This window comes from Watersipora subatra, chromosome 9 (genome assembly GCF_963576615.1).
Source record: "Watersipora subatra chromosome 9, tzWatSuba1.1, whole genome shotgun sequence".
NCBI lineage: Eukaryota > Metazoa > Bryozoa > Gymnolaemata > Cheilostomatida > Watersiporidae > Watersipora > Watersipora subatra.
In genome coordinates this window covers 19340227-19363092 of record NC_088716.1, presented here as the reverse complement: position 1 = coordinate 19363092, position 22866 = coordinate 19340227, and the positions used below count along the sequence as shown (strand labels likewise).

At 35.0% G+C, this 22866-nt stretch overlaps 1 protein-coding gene across 1 annotated transcript in view; it reads right to left on the bottom strand.

Annotated features, from left to right (window-relative positions):
* Positions 1-22866, bottom strand: part of LOC137403797 (dnaJ homolog subfamily C member 11-like) — a 44786-nt gene that overhangs the window by 15905 nt on the left and 6015 nt on the right. The window contains exons 2-4 of the mRNA XM_068089847.1: positions 8371-8435; positions 2062-2290; positions 318-437 (exon numbers count right to left, since the gene is read on the bottom strand). Coding sequence (XP_067945948.1) covers positions 318-437; positions 2062-2290; positions 8371-8435 — 414 coding nt within the window. The remainder of the gene's footprint in view (positions 1-317; positions 438-2061; positions 2291-8370; positions 8436-22866) is intronic.

Sequence of the window (22866 nt, the reverse complement as noted above, 5' to 3'; positions counted from 1 at the left end):
AAAGCCAATGTTCATTTTACAAAGCTCTTACAAAAACAGGTACGGCATCTGCAGGCGGTTGATATCATCCAACACTTATATTATTTAATATTAATGAAAGGTCAGTCTCAGCATCAGTACTCGCTGATGCTTTACGTTTAGACTATTCTTCACGTTTTTGGTTTGATGAACGTGTATACAATCTAAATACAGTAATATAATCAGCTACTCAGAGTCTGAAAAAAAAGGAAATGTAATTGGCTAACAGGACAGCAAACTGACATGCGCCAACAGTTAACTAACAAAAAATAATAATTCCAATCAATGAGTCATCCTACCTTATATGTAGTTTGATTCCGAATGAACTATCTATCTTTAAAGTTGTGTTCCATTCCATTTGTCGGGACGGAATAGATTTATGAAAGCTAATTCCTAGGAAGTAGTGGGAGAGAGAAAGGCTAAAAAATGAATTCAAAATGAATGAAAGGAAATTCACCTATACTAAAAACGTATACATGTATTCAGTGAATTGTACATCCAGCTTCATACAACCATTAATAAAAACTCTGCTCACAGTTTAATGTAACTTATGTGATAACACGAATTATACAATGAAATATGTAATAAAATATTCAGTTAACAAGGAATCTTGCATAACATACTGCGGATATTGCACATTGCAATACATTTAGGTGAACTAAAAAACTCAATATTATCTATCAGAAATTCAAAAAACACTGGCATTTTTATGAGCTTCGCTTAGAGCAAGTCATTGTATGCCAATAGGCCAATTGGCAATACAATTGCCAATTGTATTGTCAATTGCCAATTTGGCCAATAGGCCAAATTGGCAATACAATGGCAATACAATTGCCGATTGTATTGCCAATTGCCAATTTGGCCTATTGGCCAAATTCCTAAACAGAAGTTTTATTTTCAAGCTAAATTGTGGCCTAATTATTAACCAGATCACGCACTACATGCCTGATTAGATAACTTAGTTTTCATAGAATTAGCATCAACATTGAAACGCTGCAAATTATTTGATCGCTCTGATCACAGAAAGGACTAGCTGAGTAAATTCCTGAAATAGTTTGTAATAACTATAATTGTAACAATTATATTACATCTATGTTAGAAACAGGCATCAATCAAAAATGATTTTATGATCTCCAACCTTGCTAGAACTGTGGTAGGGCAAAACTTATTATAAGCAGCTACTTGTGGCTGCTGAAGTTATATTGTTTATAAGATTTATTTTACAGTCAGAGGTAAACAAATTCGAAGATTCAGTAATCTTAAATACAACTGGGTAGAATTTCAAACAAAAAGATTTTGTAGAAACAAAAAAGATTTGTCAATTATTACTTTGACAATAATTGTATTTCAAACAAACAGTTTCCAAATGAGACAATAAAAGTATCATAAACTGAGACTTGTTAAATTAGGGAAAAATGTCCCACAATTCGGTGTTGTGTTTTTAAAGTTAATGAAAATAATTTATGATCAAAATGTAAATTCCATAATTGAGACAGATACTTTGTATTTTGATTTAAAACTATTTGCCTCCCCCTCAATGTTGGTATGTCACAAAAATGCTTCCATTAGTCTGGTTAAGATCAATGATTACGCATTAAAATCTGCTGACTGATCACAAGCTTATGACAAGGTTCGCCTACCTAAATGGTTACCTACCTAAATGGTCACCTACATAAATGGTCACCAATCTGAATGGTTACTAACATAAATGGTTGCCTACCTAAATGGTTGCCTACCTAAATGCACGCCTACCTAAACTGTAGCCTTCCAAAATAGTTGCCTACATAAAGGGTCACCTGCCTAAAAAGTCACCTACCTTAAAAGTCACCTACCTAGAGGGTTACCTACTTAAAGGGCCGCTTACTTAAAGGGTAGTCTACTTGAATTTTCGCCTACCTAAATTGTCGCCTACTTGAATGGTCGCTTACCTAAAGGGTCACATATTTGAAGGCAAAATATTGTCAGCAAGATTATAATCAGTGGGTACAATGAAAGAAATGTGAAGTTTTTACAGAGTGTGCAGATAGTAGGTGAGAAACTCACGAGCCACGCAGGCCGCAGGTAATATTCTGACTAGGTAAGGCTTTAGTGAGATGGAGACCAACTGAGTGGGGAGAAGGACTCGAGTCATGGAACCTCACGCCTGTTTGAACTGACGAAACAACTGAATAAGTCTCCGCTCTGTAGATGAGGCGACAGCGAACCATCTCCATAAGGCCGATGCTACCGGTTATCTCCGACCTCAGCCTCCGTGAAAGCTGCTGACTGTATGCTGCAAATAAGAAATACAACTTAGCCATGCAGATACAATATTATCATCAACTCACATATCAAGCTATTTGCACTTTTAGGCACAGATGGACAACTCAAACGTGTAAGTTGATGACAAAGTCATTAGGAGAAAAGCTAAAGCCAAAATACATAAGCGTTACATAGGTGGTTAGCCAGACGCAGTGATACCAGTATTATGGATACCAAATATAGCCCTAGTATCCTATCTAGTGACAATAGATCTCCACTGGTTGCTACAATAAATGCCTGCCCTCATAAGTTTGCATTAGCAATTTCAGAAACTCATTTCATAGTGTCATTTAGAATAATCTTAAGTCATCAAAAGTTTTCTCTCTAACAGTAATGACAACTGGCCCATTCTCATCGCCTGCGTTGCATAGTTCTTTGATTATTTCAGAATGGCCATGATGATCACGAAACGTTCAGACTTTTTATCCAGCCTTCGACAATATAAAAAATCAACTGTGCTATCCGTGTATCACGTTAGCAACACCATATATAGTTAGTACCTAATAAATTTGTGTCAATAACAATATAGCAAAGCATAAATAAATCTTACTATAAACCATAATACTCAGGAAATAAGAACTTGATGCTGATAAGCTGAAGTAGACACATTCAAAGGAATATGCTTTAATAGTCGCACACTAATATTAAACACGTTGAATATTTTGGCAGGTTTTGATAGCCTCTTTGCTTCACAAGTTACCAAATTCTTCCTATAAGGAGGGGAATTACATGAACTGAAGCCATACACATACAGCCAATCCTCATTAAAATGAATTAATAGGGCTGGTGGATGGTGGGCTGGGGCTGGAGGGTCGTTTATCCAATTATCCATTTTAACTAATCTGCTCTATAGGCCTACATATACAGGAAAATCGCATTAATACACATATTGGCATTATTGGTATATCACACAATGGCCTATATACATTGCGCTATATACTGTACACTATACTTTAGTGAATGGTTTTTTTCAAAATAGTGACCTTAGTTAGACAACTCCTGTAATGGCAAAGCACTTGCTGGAATTTCCATTCACACAAAATATTACAACTGCTTATTATTTATTGAATATTAAATAAGTTACTCATTCAAACTATGTTGTGGTCTTGTAACAAATTGATAAATAAAATAATATTTTATCAACATGAAAGTCAAATAGCGTGCAAATCTTGTGAGTGATTTATTTAAATGCCTTTGATAAACATTTAATAATTTTCTAAATTTTAATGAATAATCATTATAAACTGATCATCAACTCTTTAAATGTAAGTGCACTCTAACTACACCCGCTAGGCCCAAATTTGTCCATCCCACCCTGTACACAGACTAAAGGTCCGGCCACACGTAACGAATTATTCTTTCATTCTGACCGAATTCACGAGTTTCACAGAATTGTTCGGCCGAATATCACATAATCGTCTGAGCTGTGCATGCACACCGAATTCGTCAACGAAACGCTTGTAATTGGCTAACCAATTTTTTTAACTAGCACGACTCTAGTAGCTTTGACAAGTGGTATAGTCCAAGACACGTACGACGACACGCAATAAAAGTATCACCGCGATATGACTTTATACATACGATGCAACTGCCTATATGCGCTAGAGATAGCGACTGTTTTTACGATGGAGCTTTTGCTGCATAAAAAGAAATTGGTATTATTAAAAAAGAAACAGTTTATAGCTACTAAAACATTTAAAAGAAATTACTGGATACACGATGAGAAGTCCCTGCCATGGTAAACCAACGAGAGAGAACCAACAATAGCGCATATAGGCAATTGCATCGTATGTATAAAGTCATATCGCGGTGATACTTTAATTGCGTGTCGTCGTACGTGTCTTAGACTATACCACTTGTCAAAGCTACTAGAGTCGTGCTCGCTAAAAAAAATTGGTTAGCCAATTAAAAGCGTTTCGTTGACGAATTCGGTGTGCATGCACAGCTCAGACGATTATGGGATATTCGGCAGAACAAATCTGTGAATTCTGTGAAACTCGTGAATTCGGCCAGATTGAACGAATAATTCGTTACGTGTGGCCGGACCTTTACAGGTCATTTTAGTATTCATATCACATGTTTCCATCACAAACTGTCCATACTAACTGTGTACACTGATTATGTAACACGAAGGAGATCACTACGTCATGACGTCACGATCCCAAAGCTCTGTCAATTACAAATTCTTAGAACATCAGAAATTGTAGTAAGCGTGATAAAGATTTACTATTCCAAGTGCTACGCATGACAAGCCCTCCTGCAGACTATGAGTTGCATCAATGAATTGTGATACACGCTGGTCCCAAAGGAACAATGGCCGGTGGGTGGACATGGCTGACACACGCGCGAGGATGCCTGCTCAAATGGTCCAATCAGAATGTTAGTTTTCCCTTGATCACATAAAAACACTAGATAATGATGTAATGTATATAAATAAATCCCATTCTGTCATCGCACGCCTCTGTCTGTTAAGATGTGTAAACGCCATTCATTTCCACTTTTGTAGACTGATTTTGCCCAAACCAGGATGATAAGAATATGTGGTTTCAAAACTCTGTCTGGTTTTTGGAGAATCAGCCTCTTAAACATTCACCTGACTAAAAGCTCAATAATGCACCTTCACATGTATCAAGGAGAACTAATACTAATACTACTAATACTAATTAATACTACTATTAATTATTCTCATTGAGTAAGTCCATGGATCTTTGTCATGAAAGCGGTGTAGCAATTTGCGCTGAAGATGTGCCCGTGCACGCTTGACGCAGGCAATCTGATTGGACTATGCTGAGCTTAAAGGTTGACTTGCAACAAAATTCACATTACAGTTATTTGGTATCAAAAAATTCACCATTTCTTACTCTGCTGGGTTGTAGGTGCAAAATATGTGGAAATGTGATTACAAGCTCTTAAAAGCTCAAAAACGAAAAGCTCATCCCGAAAACGCCGTAGATCAAAATCCCTTTCCAAAATGGCTCAAATGGAACGTAGATGAACACGATGGCTTCTGTTTACACTTTCATGCAACCTCATTCGTCAAAATAATTTCACAACCATGTCTATTGTCTTTACGCATCTATTTCAGCATCATTGTAATGCTGTTACTTTGATCACTGATATCTCAAAAACCTACCATAAAAATACGTTCAATTTTTTAACCTTAGTTTGAATGATTGCATATGATCCTCTGATAAACATGACAAGCCTGTGGGTCACCTGTGATAGTCGAAAAATGCTGCAGAAATTATTCGCGCTGTTTGGCAGGAAGTATGGGTCACATGATCAGATTACGACTAGACGATTAGATCAAGCCAAAACAAAACTGTAAAGTAGCGAGCATCTATAAATTTTGACAAGGGATTTTCGGTGAAACCCGAAGTGTTTGATATAAACTGGTGCTACGAGACAATTTATATTTAGCCTTTTATTGGCCTTTCAATTCGCGTGATAACATCACGTGTCAAAACAATAACCAAAGTGTTTGAGAACGTAATCAAAATAAAAAGATTCCACACTACGGCGTTTTTGTGATGCCTGCGAGTAACTGTTCGTTTTTTTAGCTTTTAAGAGCTTGTAATCACATTTCCACATATTTGACAACTACAACACAACAGAGTAAGACTTGGTGAATCTTTTGATAGCAAATAACTGTAATGTGAATTTTGTTGTAAGTCAACCTTTAATGCTAGTATCAAATACATTCGACGCACACATATCCCAAATATGGACTACCCTAGGACACTTAAGTATTCGCGGCATCTAACTTTCGCGTTTTCGCGGAGTCATCATCACGCGAAAAATTAATGCGCGAAACTAAACTATCATAACGAACTAGCGAAAATTCGAAATTAAATAGCTATGTTCTATACAGGCCTGTATTCACTGGTTGCAAGTTGGGGGGCTAATGTTAGACGACTAGTTATAAACATCTGGGGTGTGGAGAAGGAGGGGGGGTGCTGTAAGCTCCCAACAGGTTTCTCTTATGTAGGGCCTCAGCCGGGCCTCTCACGTGAAGTTTTAAAAAATTTTATTGGCAAGTATCAACATTTTTCTATTTTTTGAGATTTGCTTTGTTTTAGCTGATGTGACTGACAAAACGTTTTAAAATTAAAACAGGCAAAACTTGTATGCAGTTAAAAAGCTCAAAAAGAAGACATCTTTTTTTTAAGCGTTTTAACAAAGATCATTTTTGCCGATTTTATTTCAAGTTCATTAAGTAGGATATGGGCAAGCAGATGTTTGCTAAAACTTGATATTTTGCAAACCTTTATAAAAGTCGTTAACAAGAATATTTTGCCGCTGATGAAGATAATAATGACGCCTAAGAACTACTAAAAGTTGATGTTTGTATCTATGGCTTCGAATAAAGTGAAATTCTACAGCGATAAAAACCTTTCTATAGCCGTTGGACTATGAAATTCCTAAAAAGTTGGGGCGTCTTAGCCGGCCAGCTGTCCAAGGGAATACGGCCCTGTAGTTCATTGATATCCACAACAAAATCGTGATATTAGAAATGCAGATAATTTTGTGTGTGATGGAGCTCATTGGGAAATTTCTAGTAAATTCGTTAATACACCGAATGAGCAGCATAGCAAAGAAAATTAAGATAACAAGTTTTTTTGGAAAAGCCAAGACAAACGAAGAAGATGATGATATCAGTTTAGTCACCGAATTTGTAACTGATGAGGATGAAAGTCTGGTAGGTTAAGTCATACAATTAAATAATACTTATTGTAGTGATGAATTTTACTGCCAACCAAAAACGATAACAACCCTCACCAGGTCCAACCATGTTATACAATTCTGGTTGTGATGTTGGTTGTCATCTATTTTCTTTTTTATGAGACATGTACTGTATTTGATTTTTGTTTAATTTGAAATATTGTGAACTCAAAACGTGCCATGGCCATCGCTTGCTATAAATACTTGAGATCTAATATTGGTACCATATCGGTCCCGACGGAAAGGACCGAGACGTCATTGATAGTCCAAGAAACAAATGGCAGCATGCGATCACGTTGAATTATCGATTTCTGCCATACATTTATACCTGCGGGTTACAAATACAAACTAGTCGCAAATAAAAAAACTTTTTTTACTAGAGGACCGGACCTGAGGAATTTAATTTGTTTGTTCCCCTGTATTTATTTTCACATCACTATATTTTCGCACTCATCAGAGCTGCGAAATTAAGTTGCAGCGAAATTTTACTCTGTGTGCTACTCACGAAACTAAATACTAGCGAAATATAAGTGTCCTAGGGTAAGTGATGTATACGTTCAGAGGTAGAGGTGAGGTACAGATACACAGAATGACTTACTGTAACATAAATTAGGTGAAACCTAAACTAACCTACTATGTATTTGTATTATCTTTATAATTTACATTTTGCTCAACTACTACCCAGTTAACTAGTAGTTAGTTTACTAGTAACTGGCAAACCAGCGCATCATGAGAGATTGTCATGAGTAATCAGTAAATGTATAAATATCCCATGAAGCAGGTGTGCAGGCAGGTGAGTAGCGTAGTGGTTAGTGTGCCGGTCTATAAAATGGACAGTCTGAGTTCAACTCCTATGTGAGGCAACCTTTTCACTAATGCGGTTATCATGGCTATTGGTTGAACACAACTCTTACTAAAGAAAACATTTCTACCCGCCTCTACTTTCGCTTATGAAACTGCTACATGTTGAAAATCTGAACATGGTATGTTGGAAATTATGTAACGCCTAGACTTAATCATTCATTCATTTCCTACATGATCGATTGAATTTTTGTATATAGAGGTGATTGTAAAGGTTTGAATGCGTTTCTGAAATAAAGTCATAGGTAATAAAAAAGGACCAATATAAACACAAGCTCTTTTTTACTCATGCGGAGCACGACTTTCAAACATGTTCAACATTTTTTTATTAAAATGCAAATTTGGTGAATTTTAGAATGGCCTGATGACGAAACGATTATAATGTTTCCCAAACACAAATTTAGCAGTAAGTCTACATTTCGTCAAGTTGAATGACTTCCAGCAAATATTAACAGTGTTTTTACTTACAACAAGTTCCACCAGGGATGAGAAGGTCCTGCACTGAGTCACATGTCACTCCAACACTCGCCGTGCTACAAGCAATAATACATATACAAAAGGCAAAGCAACCTTGACCTTAGCAACAATCGGATTACACGAAATCAATATATACAGTTTATATAGCAGTATAAATAAAAAATATATATATCATATAAACAGAATCATAATCAGCAAATCAGCAAATATTCTGTCATCGTGGAGACTGCACAGCTGAAGGTCATTTCCTTTTTGCAAGATAATTAGCCTAACAAAATAGCACCACAGGGTACTCTGGTCCTATAGAAGAGATCTGAGGTAGCAGCCTAATTTCCTTTTGCTCACAGCACTAGGACATGTACTGCTGTTACATGGCACGTCTGAGCAGGTCTCCAAATTGACACTTATGAAAAGAAAGGTTTTCTTATTTGTTCATTGAACACACCAACTGTCTACTGAGTGACAGAATAGGAAAGTTATGATTTTATGAGCCAGCATGAGAAAAAAAATGTGTTACCTATTGCTCTTTAGATGGTGAGCTAGTCATAAAAAACACACTTTTTTTCTAGAACTGATAGAAAAAACTGAGTTTTGGCAGCTGAAAATGTAATAATAATATCCAAGCTAATCTCACATCTATATTAACAAATTATATATCTATATATTTTTACAAACATATATACTTTTTTCAAATACACTTCTACCTCGATATACGAGCTTAATGCATTCTGGGACTGAGCTCGTATGCCAATTTACTCACGCTTCAAGGCGCTATCTCCTATATGAAGTAACGCAACTAAATACAAATTAATGTGTTATCATATTATGAAAAAACACATAAAACAGAATATTACGGTTGAAAAATTTGTTTTCAAATGTTTTTATTCAGTATATATGCTAATAAAGTACCAAATACATATTTAGTTGTTAAAACCTGCAATAAAATGTAACATTAATATGTATACTACAGAAAGATTTTACCTTCGAGACAGATGTAATGACTAACAGCAATCTAAGAGAGACTTGAGAGCAACGTGTTCAGCAACTAAACTTTTGTAACACTACGTAACTAAAACTTTGAATTTAACTCAAATGAATTAACTCAAACTAAACACATACTTAAAGCTAAGTTTCAATCTTTTAATAATAATATTTTAATAATTTTAATAATGATAATTTTATCGTCTTCATTTTATAGTATCTGTTTCTGGCTTAGTGCCCTTTGCCTCGCGTTCACCATAATTTTTAACCGACCTAAAAAAACTTTTTCAATTGATCCAATGAGAAAGACCAAGCGACGCTGTTCTCAAAAGTGACCGTTCGCATACTTGGCCATATAGTGGCCATCGAGAACTGACTCGTATCATCGTATATCAAAGATTATTCTTATTTCAAGGATGAAACTTGGTCAAAATTTTGCTCGTATTTCAATTTCTCATATATCGAGGCACTCGTATGCCGAGATATGACTGTATATATATACATTTACAAATATATATTCATAAACATATACATATTTATGAATATATATTTACAAATATATACTCATAAACATCTACATATTTATGAATATATATTTACAAATATATATTCATAAACATCTACATATTTACGAATATATATTTACAAATATATATATATATTTATAAATATAATTTTATGGTTATTTATTTATACATGTAGTACACATTTATATTAATATTTACTTACAAATATATATTTATAAATATCTACACACCTATTTATGAATATACATTTATTTATTATAAATACATATATATTTGCTTATCAATATATATATATATATATATATATATTTATAAATTTATATAATTATATATAAAGATATTTTAAGATTTTCCTGTTTATACAGTATATGTGAACATGATAAAAGTTATTACATATATTAGTTATGTATTTATAATATTATTTATAGATACATAAATGCTCAAATTTTTATGTATATGCATGTAGATATGAATTCTGAACTCTGCATGTGTACTTGTACATTATAAATTCAGACGACACACTCATCAGGTTTTCACACCTCTTAACATAAAATTAGAATTAATTTACCCTGCTCATAGCCGAATAATATATTGTCATAATTTGTATACAATGTGTCAGGAATCCAACAGTCACGCAAGTTGGTATGTTCACGAGTTATTAGTTTATATATAAGAGTGGCACACACCATGTCAGGTTTAATAGCTCAGCCAAATATCTACAGGTTAGACTGTCCAAAAGCATTATATCTATATATGAATACATATAGAATGTTTTTGAATATCTGTATATAGGAACCGCCTTCACCAAAATATTACTAAATAAAGCTTGTAGCAGTCTTAAGATTCCTCACGTGAATACATGCTACATGGCTATTGATTGACAAGCCTGTCTGTAACAGAAATAGCTGTTTAATTGAGGGTGTTACAACTGAAGACAGCGAGAGGGGAAATTCAAGAGCATGACGATTGCTCAAGAATATAACTGTATTCTTCATGTCATCGTGTGAGAGCTTGGCAACGCCCGACCGATACTCATCAGCGTCATGTCAATACAACAGATGAAACCATCTGGCTTCCTGTTTATTAATCAATATTGGATATTTGCATTTTAAATTCATTGTATCTACTATTTGAAGTTCAAGACTCATTACAACTCGACGGTTAGCGAACTCTGATGTGAGAGACACCCGGAGCTGATGGAGACAGCGGTTTAGCTCTCCTAAAAGCGAGGTAACGATGTCCAAAGCAAGAATGTTTAAGCAGGGATACACTGGAGCTGACACAAGCAATGGCTCGGAGGTATATTTGTTGTAGAGAGGAAGTTTACATATTCATTGACAATTTGCTTTTTTAGAAAATTGAACTCTCCAATGGAGATTGCACTCTGTCAGTTACGCCATTTAATAGAGGTATCACATCAGTATTTAACATTTTAATAGAACTATGTCTATAATCATTAGAGCTTTACGATTTTCAAAAAGCAACTATTTATAGATAATTCGTGATAATAAAATCGTGATATTACTATTGCGTCAAAAACTTGTAACTTTTGTTAATATTTATTTCTATATTTAATTCAAAAAGAAACTGTTTTGTGTTCATGATAATTATAAACATTTATTTAATGGATGACCGTGTGTGGAAGGCAATAGAATGAGCTTATTATAAGACTAGGTCTGTGCATTTTAGAAGGAGTTATAGTTCATTCTGAAAATCATCAGTTATGATATAGATAGCCATTACATGATTTTATCATTTATACGATTGACTATACCTCTTTAAATGGTGGTTATTTTCAAATTGTCTACTTTCAAAATCAATTATAAATAATTAAACCAGCCAATGGTGAAGCTCTAATAATCAACCAATATCACAAGCTATGAAAACTGGTGTAAATGTCAAAAACTTAATTCTCTCATAATCTATAATTATATTTCCAAGTCATAACTGATATTTTTATTTTCAATAAAATGCACTTGACTCAGACACAAGGAAAATGGCAGAATCTCTTTTTTACTGACTTTAAAATAAAAGTACTGTTTAATGTGTATTTTTGGTATAAGACCTATTGGAAACCGGCGTTAAATGGGGACCATAAAAGCAAAAAATCGACAGCAATCGAATGCACCTTTAAAAAATCTGGCCATAGATAAATTTTAATTGAGCATAAACGAAATTATTAAAAGTTCAGACAAATTAAAAACAGCAAGGTGCTCATTTTGTGTTTCTTTAAAATATGAAGCCTTCAGACAGTGTTGTAAACTGCACAAAAGAAGGTCTACACCGAATGCCTAAGACACGCAACTTTTTTATCAAACATTCTGCAAAAACCACTACAATGGATCGTATGCAATTGACTTTAAACGGTGTTTTTTATGACTTAAATATCGGTGATCGGAGACATTAAAGGACCAACAATGGTTTTAAGGTGTCACTGGCTAATTTTGAAAATTATTAGTAAGCCCAAATGTCAGCATGTGGTGGCCGATCAACAAGATCATGGCTAAACTAGAGAAGAAAGGAAAGAGAGCAGACGCAGAAGCGTCCGTCGCTTCGACTGAGCCCCGGTGAGGTAGATGGCACAGCCCTCGGTAATACTTCTGGTCAGTCAAGGGTTGGCTATCGAGTCGGCCTTACTACCAGGGGGCGGAGTCCAGCCACTCGCAGGAGCTATAAAAGACGCTGCAGATGCTACCCAGATAAAGCACCTGGAAGTCTGCCATTGTGCAGTTTACTGTATGTTCATTGCATCTCGAACTAAAAGCAGCCCGTGTGATCATAAATAAATTTGAACGCAATAAACTCTACGGAATGCATTTTAAGCATTTTAGTTTAAGATTCCTTCTGCAATACTATTTATTAAATATTTATGTTTGTTTTGCGATTAAATATCCAATCATTATATTTTAGTTGCTCTGTGGGTTGGAAAAAAGTTGTGAGTCTCTAAAATGTGATGGCCTAGAAGAGGAGACGTGTGGCCCAGTTTACGCCTTTGCCACAATAAACATTATCGCAGCTCTCATCGTCGTCTTCAATGTTGGGCATATCATGGCAGTAAAAAATACTTCTGGCCTGCTCAATACTGACCATGGTCACAGCGTTCTTTGGTGAGCCCACAATTACTAACTTACTAGGCCAGGTATTAATAAAACACAGGGAGTCTTCAAGTCACTATGATCTGGACTTTCATACATTAGTCATTCGTTATTTATACTCATGCTTACTCTGAATTTCCATTTTCTAGCAAATCTCTAATTCTCATGTAAAACCCGTTATGTTTCAAACGATTCTTTAGGTCGTATGTTAGAAAAAGTTTCTAACATCAACATCAAGTACATTGAGACAAATTTTTGCTTAAACTTCACATGATTATGTCGAAAAAATTGATAAGCAGGGATGATCGTAGGTCGAACTTGACGATAGCGATACGACTGACATGGTTGTCATAGGATATTCTAGCGCTGGCTGTGGTGACTACAGGGACTTCATTGCTGAGTTTATTGTATTCAACTAGCGAAGCAGTCAAATAGTTTCAAGTGTTATAAATCCTCGCGCCAACTGTACCTTCAAAGTTGCAAAACCACCAATGTTTAACTTTTTTCAAACAATGTTCCATACTGAAAACTTCATTACAAACGATGCTACCATAACTGATCATAACTGATAAATATGGGTCACAGAGGTCATTTTGGAAACAAGTGTTCAGCTGAAAATTTTTGTATGCTTATTATACAGATATTCGAGCACGCATTTTTAAATTTTCACAATATTTGAAACAATGATTCTCACACTGTGGGCGTTTTATTCTAGCAATGACTTGAAGTCAATTTTTTGTCAAGATTTCATGATTCCATAACAGCTTTTCAACGAAGTCTAGCTCATATTACATTCATTAAATCTTCATCGAGGTAATATTGAGGTTTAGTAAAATCAGGACAGAAAAACATAGCTGCATTAAAAACTTGTCTCTGGTTGAATCTATATAGCCTACAGTAGATGTTCCTATAACGCATACCTCCTACAACGTAAATCCCAGATAACGTAAAAAATTTATGTGAAGCTTTTGCTTCCCACTACGTAAAAAATTCCATATAGCATAAAGTGTCAAGTCGGGTGAGTTGTCAAAACCAATTTGAATGTTAGTTTATTTTGTTGCACTTGTGGAAGAAAAAACGCTGTGCGTTTAGCATTATATATATTACATATAACTTGTGCGACATTCTAGTTCGTTGTAATATATCGTTAAATGTGTCGACAAAACGGCGAATAGGATAGCTGCGCAATTGATCATAAATACAAAGGCGATAAATTGGTGCAGGTGGTACAGCGTCAGTCTACCAGTCTTGATGTCACGAGTTAAAGTGTCGTCAAAAATTTTCTTTATCTCACCCTCGACCCCTGGATAGTGATAGACGCACAGGTAGAACTGCTTTTTATAGTAAAAGTATTTGTTATTTCGCCTTATTGTAGACGAACAAAATATTTGTTACCAGTTTTACTTTGCAAAATAGACTTTGCCGTTTAGAAAAAAAGCAAATCGTTGTAAATGAGCATCGAAAATGTGCAGTCCCTATCAACTTGCAAATTTACCGCAATCATGGTCTATAAAACCAGTGAGATCTTAAAAAAGAGGAAAGTTATTGATTCAAACTAATAATTCTGCAGTTACAGTACAGCCCACAAATAACAAGAGTTGAGTAAAGTTTTTCCTTTTTGCATGGCCAAAAGGGTGAGTTTGAAAAGATCTTGGAACGGATTAGGCAATTTACATACATGTATTTTATTGTTTTTATAACATAAATTCGCTATAACGTAAAAGTTCCTGGAACGGAGTATTTACGTTATAGGAGTGTCCACTGAATATAAATCTCAGTGTCTGTTCATCTGTGATTCAGTCTGTCCGGCTATAGCTATTAAAATCTTGGAATGAGGAATCTGTATTGCAAAAGATTTGATCTCAGAACCTCCCGTCCTCCAGATGACTAGCTAACCAGCTGAGCTATGCAAGACGCATGTATTCATTGGGGATATAAATAACTATCTAGATTAAAATATACATAGCGACTGTGTTACACGCAACGTCACCAAAGCTTTCTCTCACTGCTCTTATTAGTAAGTTTAGCAATACGGGATACAAGCTTGCTCAAATTAGCCATTGGCAATGTAGAAGGCTAATGGCAAGTAGCATGCAACTACATTCCCTGCCACTGTTTATAAACTGTTTTTAATACCCGTAAAATGCCGGGCATTCCGCTTGTTGATCTATATAAAAGAAATATGTTTGTCACGTCCTTCATGAAAATATATAATAATCTTGTCACGTCATACATATGTATGATGTGACAAGATCATGCATATGTCCATCACATATATGTATGACGTAACACCCCTAGTTTAATGTGTTATATTGATTTAATCAATTTATGAATCTGAATTATGGTATTACATCTGGTTTTCATAATTGGTGGTGGGCTTATATTAATGACTCTAATATAGTTTATATGTGAGAAACAAAATGTTTGGTAGGTTCTGTGTCCATAAATACAAAGGAACTAACACTATCGTGACAGCATGACTTCGCATCTCACCTACACCATCAGTTTGACCTATGAGCCAACATTGACAAAACTTATGTTGAGAGTTAGAAAGCACATGGCAAAATTGCTGTGGTTATACACCACAAACCGTAAATAGTATTCCGCAATATCCAATCTTGAGCATGGGAAAGTCTCTATATTCAAATTAATGAGTGTTATGTTTGAGAAAATCAAAGAGTTGTGTCCAGAAGTAGAGTAAAGGTGTTCTTTCAAATGAAGCACCCAACCGGTAAAAAATCACTACCTCTTTTCAAACAAGCTAATTTGAAAGAGAGTTTGAATTTAAGTTAGACCAACTTCTATGCCACTAGTCACAAAAAAGGACCTGAAGATGGGCTGGGAGAGAGTTTTGAAATGACAGTAATACAAAATATCCTTGGTGGAGCTACTGTAAAAGATGCAGATTCATTCAATGTTCACTATCAGAGACAACCATAATTATTGTCATCAAGCCTGAAGAAATTCTCTAAAAAGAAGCCTCTCCAAACCCAAAGTGGAAGAGTGTCTTCGGACTAAAAGAAACTCGACAAATTCATTGTGTGCAAAAGGTGCATGTCAAAAAACTGTGTGTTAGCTGTGTCCATTAAAAGTTTACACATGGAAAATAGAACCACAAAAACCAGTCTTTTTGTGATACAGCCTTCTCGTCATACATGCCCTAAATGGGCTTTTATGACTTCAAGATCTGGCAAAATTAAGCAAAACTAGCTTTTTGTTCAGAATTTCGTGCTCTTTCAGATGGGACAGTTCAAAATTGTATATTTTTAAATAGAGAAATAGAATTTAGCAAAAACGTCTCCGTCTGTCATGTCATAAATGAAGGATATGCCTATTTATTATAGTGTTGCCATATTCGATTTCTGCCTCGGACTGAATGCCCTCATCTACTCAAACTGTCCAATGCAAAATCGGCTGAGAAACTCTCAAATGCTCTGTACAATCAGCACGTCTGTAGCCTTCACATTCGTGGCACTATCTGTCTTTTGCTTGTTTGCCATCGCTATGGAGCGGTTGCGGGCGGTCAGACAGTTCACCCACAGACCAAAAGCTAAAGCAGCTGGTCGCAGGCACCGGTAAGTGCAAAGATGTCAGAACATGTTCAAATGCAAATCCTAATGATGAAAATTAGATGATATTCAGCTTGGAATCTAAAGCCAACAAGCAGCAATGAAAGGGACGAATGCAAAAAGTTCTAGCTAGGTTAGACATCCTGCACCTCTTTAAATGATAACTTAGAGAAATATAAACCTTGTATATTGTTAAATCCTAGAGAGCTGTCAAAAATCTAAATCATTATACCTCCATAAGTCAACATTTTTCAACTAATCACAATTTTCTGCTGCAATCAAATGGCAAGTCATAAATTGACTTATTTTCATTAGAAGATAAGCCAACTGGACACCATTTGTAAACCAAATAAAATTAATAAATACAAAATTGGAAATAAATGCTAATATGGAAACTTTACCTTTGAAAATTTTTTGCCTAATTTAATCAATCACAATGAAAATGTCTCCATTTTATTTACTTAGCGCCATCTGACATATACTTTACTAAAATCGTTTTTTGACCTTCATGTAGCCTACATATCAAAGGGAAATAAACATTCTTTGCCAATGCAAACAATACCATTTCCAACAAGAATGGCAATGCAAACTAAAATAACAGACAAGAGATGGATATTTCAAAAGTATAAAAACTCTTGCAAAATTCATTAATTAAAATTTTTTTTAGGGACCTTAAACTCCTCTGATACGACTGGAATAGTTTTACATAGTGATCAATGCTTACACGGAGCCCATATCTCAATCGAAGTTTCTTTCGCGTGTCTAAACTGAATTAAAAAACGAACATTTCAGATATTTCCTGTCCTATTGTCAAGAAAGTAAGTGACACTCACATCAGCTAATAATAAATTGTCCAATCAAACTCAAGCTTTGTTAGAATTAAGCTAGTTACAAGCTTTCAGACTTTTGGTACTTTGGCTGTTTTTCACAAATGATGGTTCCGCTGCCGGAAGCTTCTTGTTCAGTCGTTTCAGTCATCACCGCTTTACGTCAACTTTTCAGAAAGCGGAGACTCTGCAGTAGCAGCAGTAAGAACACTACCATTGTGATAGCACTTTGCCTAACCATGGTAGTCATGACCACATCTCAAGTGGTAGACTTGCATGCCACCAGAGATAAGGACCATGAGATCATGCCATGCAGAACTGGGTAAGCTGAGGGAGAGCAAAGCGGGCCATTGTTTGTCACAAAGTCGACGTGCTGGTGTTGGTTTGTTAGCATTGTTTTACATCTCACGGACCAATTTTATTAGGGCCAATCAAAACTTGTGAGCTTTTGAAAGTTAGGTATCACTGCACACTCTGGGTGAAAATAGGTATCAAAAATTGCCATTATGTCTAAAGAATTAAAAAACAAAATCAGTCGTGGTTATCCTGCGTAGCCACTAACATATCTTGCTGAACAACGGAGGGCTAAAACATTGGCCCTTGTTGCCACTTAATTTGTAAACAATGGTAAACAATTTTTATGTAGTACAATGTCTGTACAACATAAAGTTAGTGTTTGTTTGAAATTGTGAGGGCAGAGCAGGTAATGAAAACTGGTAGGAGGCAGTACAAGAAATTTACATACAGTGATCACTCACTTAGTACAATGGAGATCAGCACTGACTACAAAAGTTAAAAACTGCAAAGTAAAGCCATACGTTGACAAGCGTGGCTCGTGGGTACGCAATGAGTTAAAATAAGCAGAAACTTTTTTTCTACTCTTTTTTATTTATGTGAACACTATACACAAGACTGAATAATTGTGGCTATAAGGTACTGGTTACTATATAAATCTATTAATGGACAGGAATAGGTTGGCCAATGTACTGTACTGCTACTGTATCTTCCGTACTGTTCGAACTAATAACCGCACCTCTATATAAGCCGCATCTGCTTTATTTTCCAAAAAATGGTAATAAAACAATACATAGGCCGCACATTTGTATAGGCCGCAGAACTCATGAGCTTTTGAACACGGCAGCAACTTTGCTGTTTAAAACGGAACATATTAACCGATGCTTTTTAACCTAGTGCCTAAAGGAACAGTATTGTTAGGCATTGTTTCGTTTTTTCTTTCACCGCTAAAGCGGGAAATTAACTGAAGATTCCGGTTAATGCACCTTAGCGGTGAAAGAAAAAGCCACAGAATAGCAGCACCCTTATATAAACCGCATGGCTTGAAACGTCAGAAAAAAGTAGCGGCTAATAGTCCGAAAAGTACAGTATGTTAACCAGTACCCTAGCCACAATTACTCAGTCTTGTATATAGTAGTGTATACCATAAATAAAAAAGGGTAGAAATAAATTGTATGCTTATTTTAACTCATTGCGTACCCACAAGCTGTGTCATGTAGCTCAGCACAGAATGTGCATTTAGCAAAGAGCAACGTGGTGTGGCTTTTGTAGGCTTTGTATAAAACGTTTCTGATTAGCTAGTAGTTGATTAGCCAATCATAGAGGTAAGGAAATAAAAGGAAACCATCATCTGTCTGCACAGAGCCAATGCAAAATGGGTTTACAGTTCACACTGAGCTTAGTTTCACTTTGCAAAACCTTAATTTAAACCCAAGTTCTTCTTCACGATGACCAATCATGTCAGTGGCATTACAGCTACAGTACATGGGGTTCACAAATTGTAGGTCAATAGACTTCTAACAATTATTTATTAAGCAATAGTTACTGTAGTAGTGATTATTTATTGTAGCTGTGATAATTGTAGTTTTAACAGTAATAATAATGTCATAAGCTATAGTAATAGTGGTAACTCATCTAAAATGGAACATGCTCAACTTGTCAACCACTCTAGTATGAAGAAAAAATAAGTCTTCGAGCTTATTCTGAAACACATTTGCAGCTTTTAATGGCATCGACTGATGTAAATTATTATGCTGATTAGTTTGGTATCAAAATGTTTTCATAGACCGAGTGGGTCAAAAGTTATAACAAATTACATGCACCCTTGTCAAATATCAGGTTTTATCAAATATTTAACTATGTCCTGACAAAAACATTATTTTTTTAATGAAAGGGTTGATAAAACATATCCTATCAACGATTAGAACAAAAAGAACTTTTCATGTTTTATTTTTACCAATTTTAACATAAATATCAAAGGAGCAAAGGCTATACCCTACATTAAAGTTGCAATCCAGAAAAATTCTAATGAAAGAGTACCGTGGTATATCGTAGATAAAAAGTTAAATGAAACAAAGAGCGCTGCACAAATATGTCTTCTGATTTTACCAATCGTAACATGAAAAAATCTTCTTTCAGTTTGGTAAAAAGCCGATTTTTTTATTGAACTCTCAGACACACATGTGACAGTCTCAAAATTTCTGATCCAAAGCTGACTTAGCCAAGATCAAGATCACAAACATTCAAAAGACGAGGTATGACTCTATTTGCATGGCTACATTTTTATCTCAAGTAAAAAATGTTATACACCATCCAAGCATAAACTACTTCGAATTCATAATCCTTGAAAAACCAACAATCCAGGAAGGACAAAGTTGTAACATTACTATTTCATTATTTGTAAGCGTTTTCCTCTTTTTTCTTAGGTTCGCTAGATGGTTTTGAGATTTTAGGGCTCTTAAAAGAGACGATGAAGGGCATCGTGAACGCGGTACATTTTTCCACTATTACAAAAATGTAACAGAAAAATAGGGACCTGTATGGCTGCTAGCACAAAAATGCTCACAGAGAGATCTCGATGGGTCAGAATATGAGAGAGATTTATGCATTTTATATTTTTTTATTCAATGTCTTTATTTTATAATTTTTAATGAATATTTGTTACCTCGTGAAGTACTGAAGCCCCTAAAGGTGAACCGCATGGTATCGAGAGCTGACTAAAATACATCTATTATTATTAGGTTCGGCACTTGCGTGATAAGAAGTACTCTACACTCACACTCCACAGGCCTTGTTCAGCTGCTCATCACCATTCCTATGGTAGGAATTGGTATCTGCTACTCTATTATAATCTACAGTTTACTTCATAAGAAGCACATGCGTAAGTTACCAAACTGATATCTTGCAGTATTAAATTTTATTACAAATTAAATACTAGTATTTAATCATTAATTTATTTTATTTAATAAAGAATTTAATTTTTATTAAATTTTTAAATACTAAATTTAATAATAATTAAATAAAGTACTTGATTAATATTAAATCGAGTAGTAACTTTAGAGTATTGAATTTTGGTTCAAATAGCATGCTGATTTTTACAATTACAGTAAATAACAACATAAATAATCCATTCTGACAACTTTTAAATTAAAGGGATTTAAAATTATATGAAGTATAAATACATGCAAATATCCGTTTCAAGATCTTCTCAAACTCACCTCTTTGGCCCTTCAGAATGAACATACTAAACTTAACATCTTAATTTAATAACTGTACAGTAACTTTGGTATTATTTGTTTGTATCCACAAACTTTTCCTTTTTTTACCTCATGTGACTTAACACTTGGTTTAGGGTTGGCAATTTCGATAATTTTACGTTAAGTTAAGAGGAACACACGCATTCCTAAAATGAAATTTTTATCTATTGTTTCTTTTTTTCCACAAAAATGTCTACACTGCAAAAAAAATATTATTTATGCCTAAAATATAGTCAAAAATATATAATAGAGATAGCCCTATTTGTTGTTTCCGCCCCCCCCCCCCTAGTGCAGCAAGAAAGAAAATGATATTTTAAAGGCCAACTATGGGACTCATTAATCAAATCAAATTTGAAAACTTGCATCAAGATGATGTTTGAGTTATACGGAAAGTTTTACATAACTCAAAGCAAAACTTCACCTAAACTCTTCACTATTAATATAATTTACAAGAAAGGACGTTAACAATATAGGGTCATCTATACAGTCATACTTCAACTTACGAGCTTAATGCGTTCCGGGACTGAGCTCGTATGTCAATTTACTCGCATGTTGGTGCAATTCATTTATATATAGAACAATTAAATATATATTGATTGGTTTCCGTACTCTAAAAAAAGCAAATAAAACACTCAAAACAAGATATTGTAACAGAAAGAACATGTTGGTTATTGTCCTTACGTACTACATGCTTTCAAAAAGCAACAAATAAAAAATAATGCAAGGAAATGTGATTAATTAAAATGTAAAATTAAATACATACAATAGCAGTTAACACTCGCATTTGCCAGGGAAGGGAATATAAGTTATCCTTCGTTACAACAGTTGTCCTTGATAAATTTGGATTTATCAAAGTGTTAAAAGACAAACTTAGAAGCAAACCTAAAAGCAAACTTTCATTTTCAACTAAACGTTATTAAAATTACTTCGGCGTTCATAGTTTGAAATTTCTCGCTGGTTAGCGAGAAATGTTTCCTTTTTTTTCGCTTTCACGACTAGCCGGCCGTTTTAAGATAAACCTATCTAAGGACGTTTGCCTTTGTCGCCCTTGCAAGATGTTGCGATTAGGACGAACACGGGTGTCGTCACAAATGGCTAACGCACGACCACTAGCCAACTTGTCCGAATGTCTATTAAACAGTTTGGATAGATAGCGCCGGCCTTTTCACATAGCATCGTTTCAGTTACGCTGTCACCGGCCAATTGTTTGTCCAATACCATCAGCGGTCGTGAAGATCGCTGCACCGTTTAGAAACTATGGTTAGTCCTTTTGCGAACTAAATGCCCTGAATATAATCCTTCTGTTTGCTAATTATGAATGTATTTCTGTCATATTGCCGAGCTAGCTGAATCACGCATACACATTTCGCATATTTTTCAATATTTTTCCGTTTAATATCGACTGTTATCATTTGCTTTTTCTTTGTATTATCTTTCATTTTACTGGCTAACTTTCGGTCTACGCACAGTACTTTTAATTCACATAATTCTGCACAGAAAATCGTGCACAAAAAACACGGTACAACAGTATAACTTGAGCAGTTGAAAAATACAGAGTGATGCTGTTCTCATAAAACACCTCCGGCATACTTGGCAACTGACTCAAGTGCTCGTATCTCAAACATGGCTCGTATGTTAGTGCTAAAACTTGCTTGAAAGCTGGCTCGTATCTCAAGTTTCTCGTAAATTGGAGCACTCGTAAGTTGAAGTATTACTGTAGTACAGTAAAAAAGCGGGTAATGAATAAAAATGATTAATTTAATCTTTTGTGACAACAAACGGCACTTGTTCAGTATATTTTTCCAGAGAATAAAAACTATTGCCAGAAACCTGGAGGTGATTAGTTGGACATCAACCTTAGCAGTCATTCTCAATCAATACACAACTGACGCATTTAATAACTCCCACACTTTGGAATTTCAGCCCAAATTAGAGTT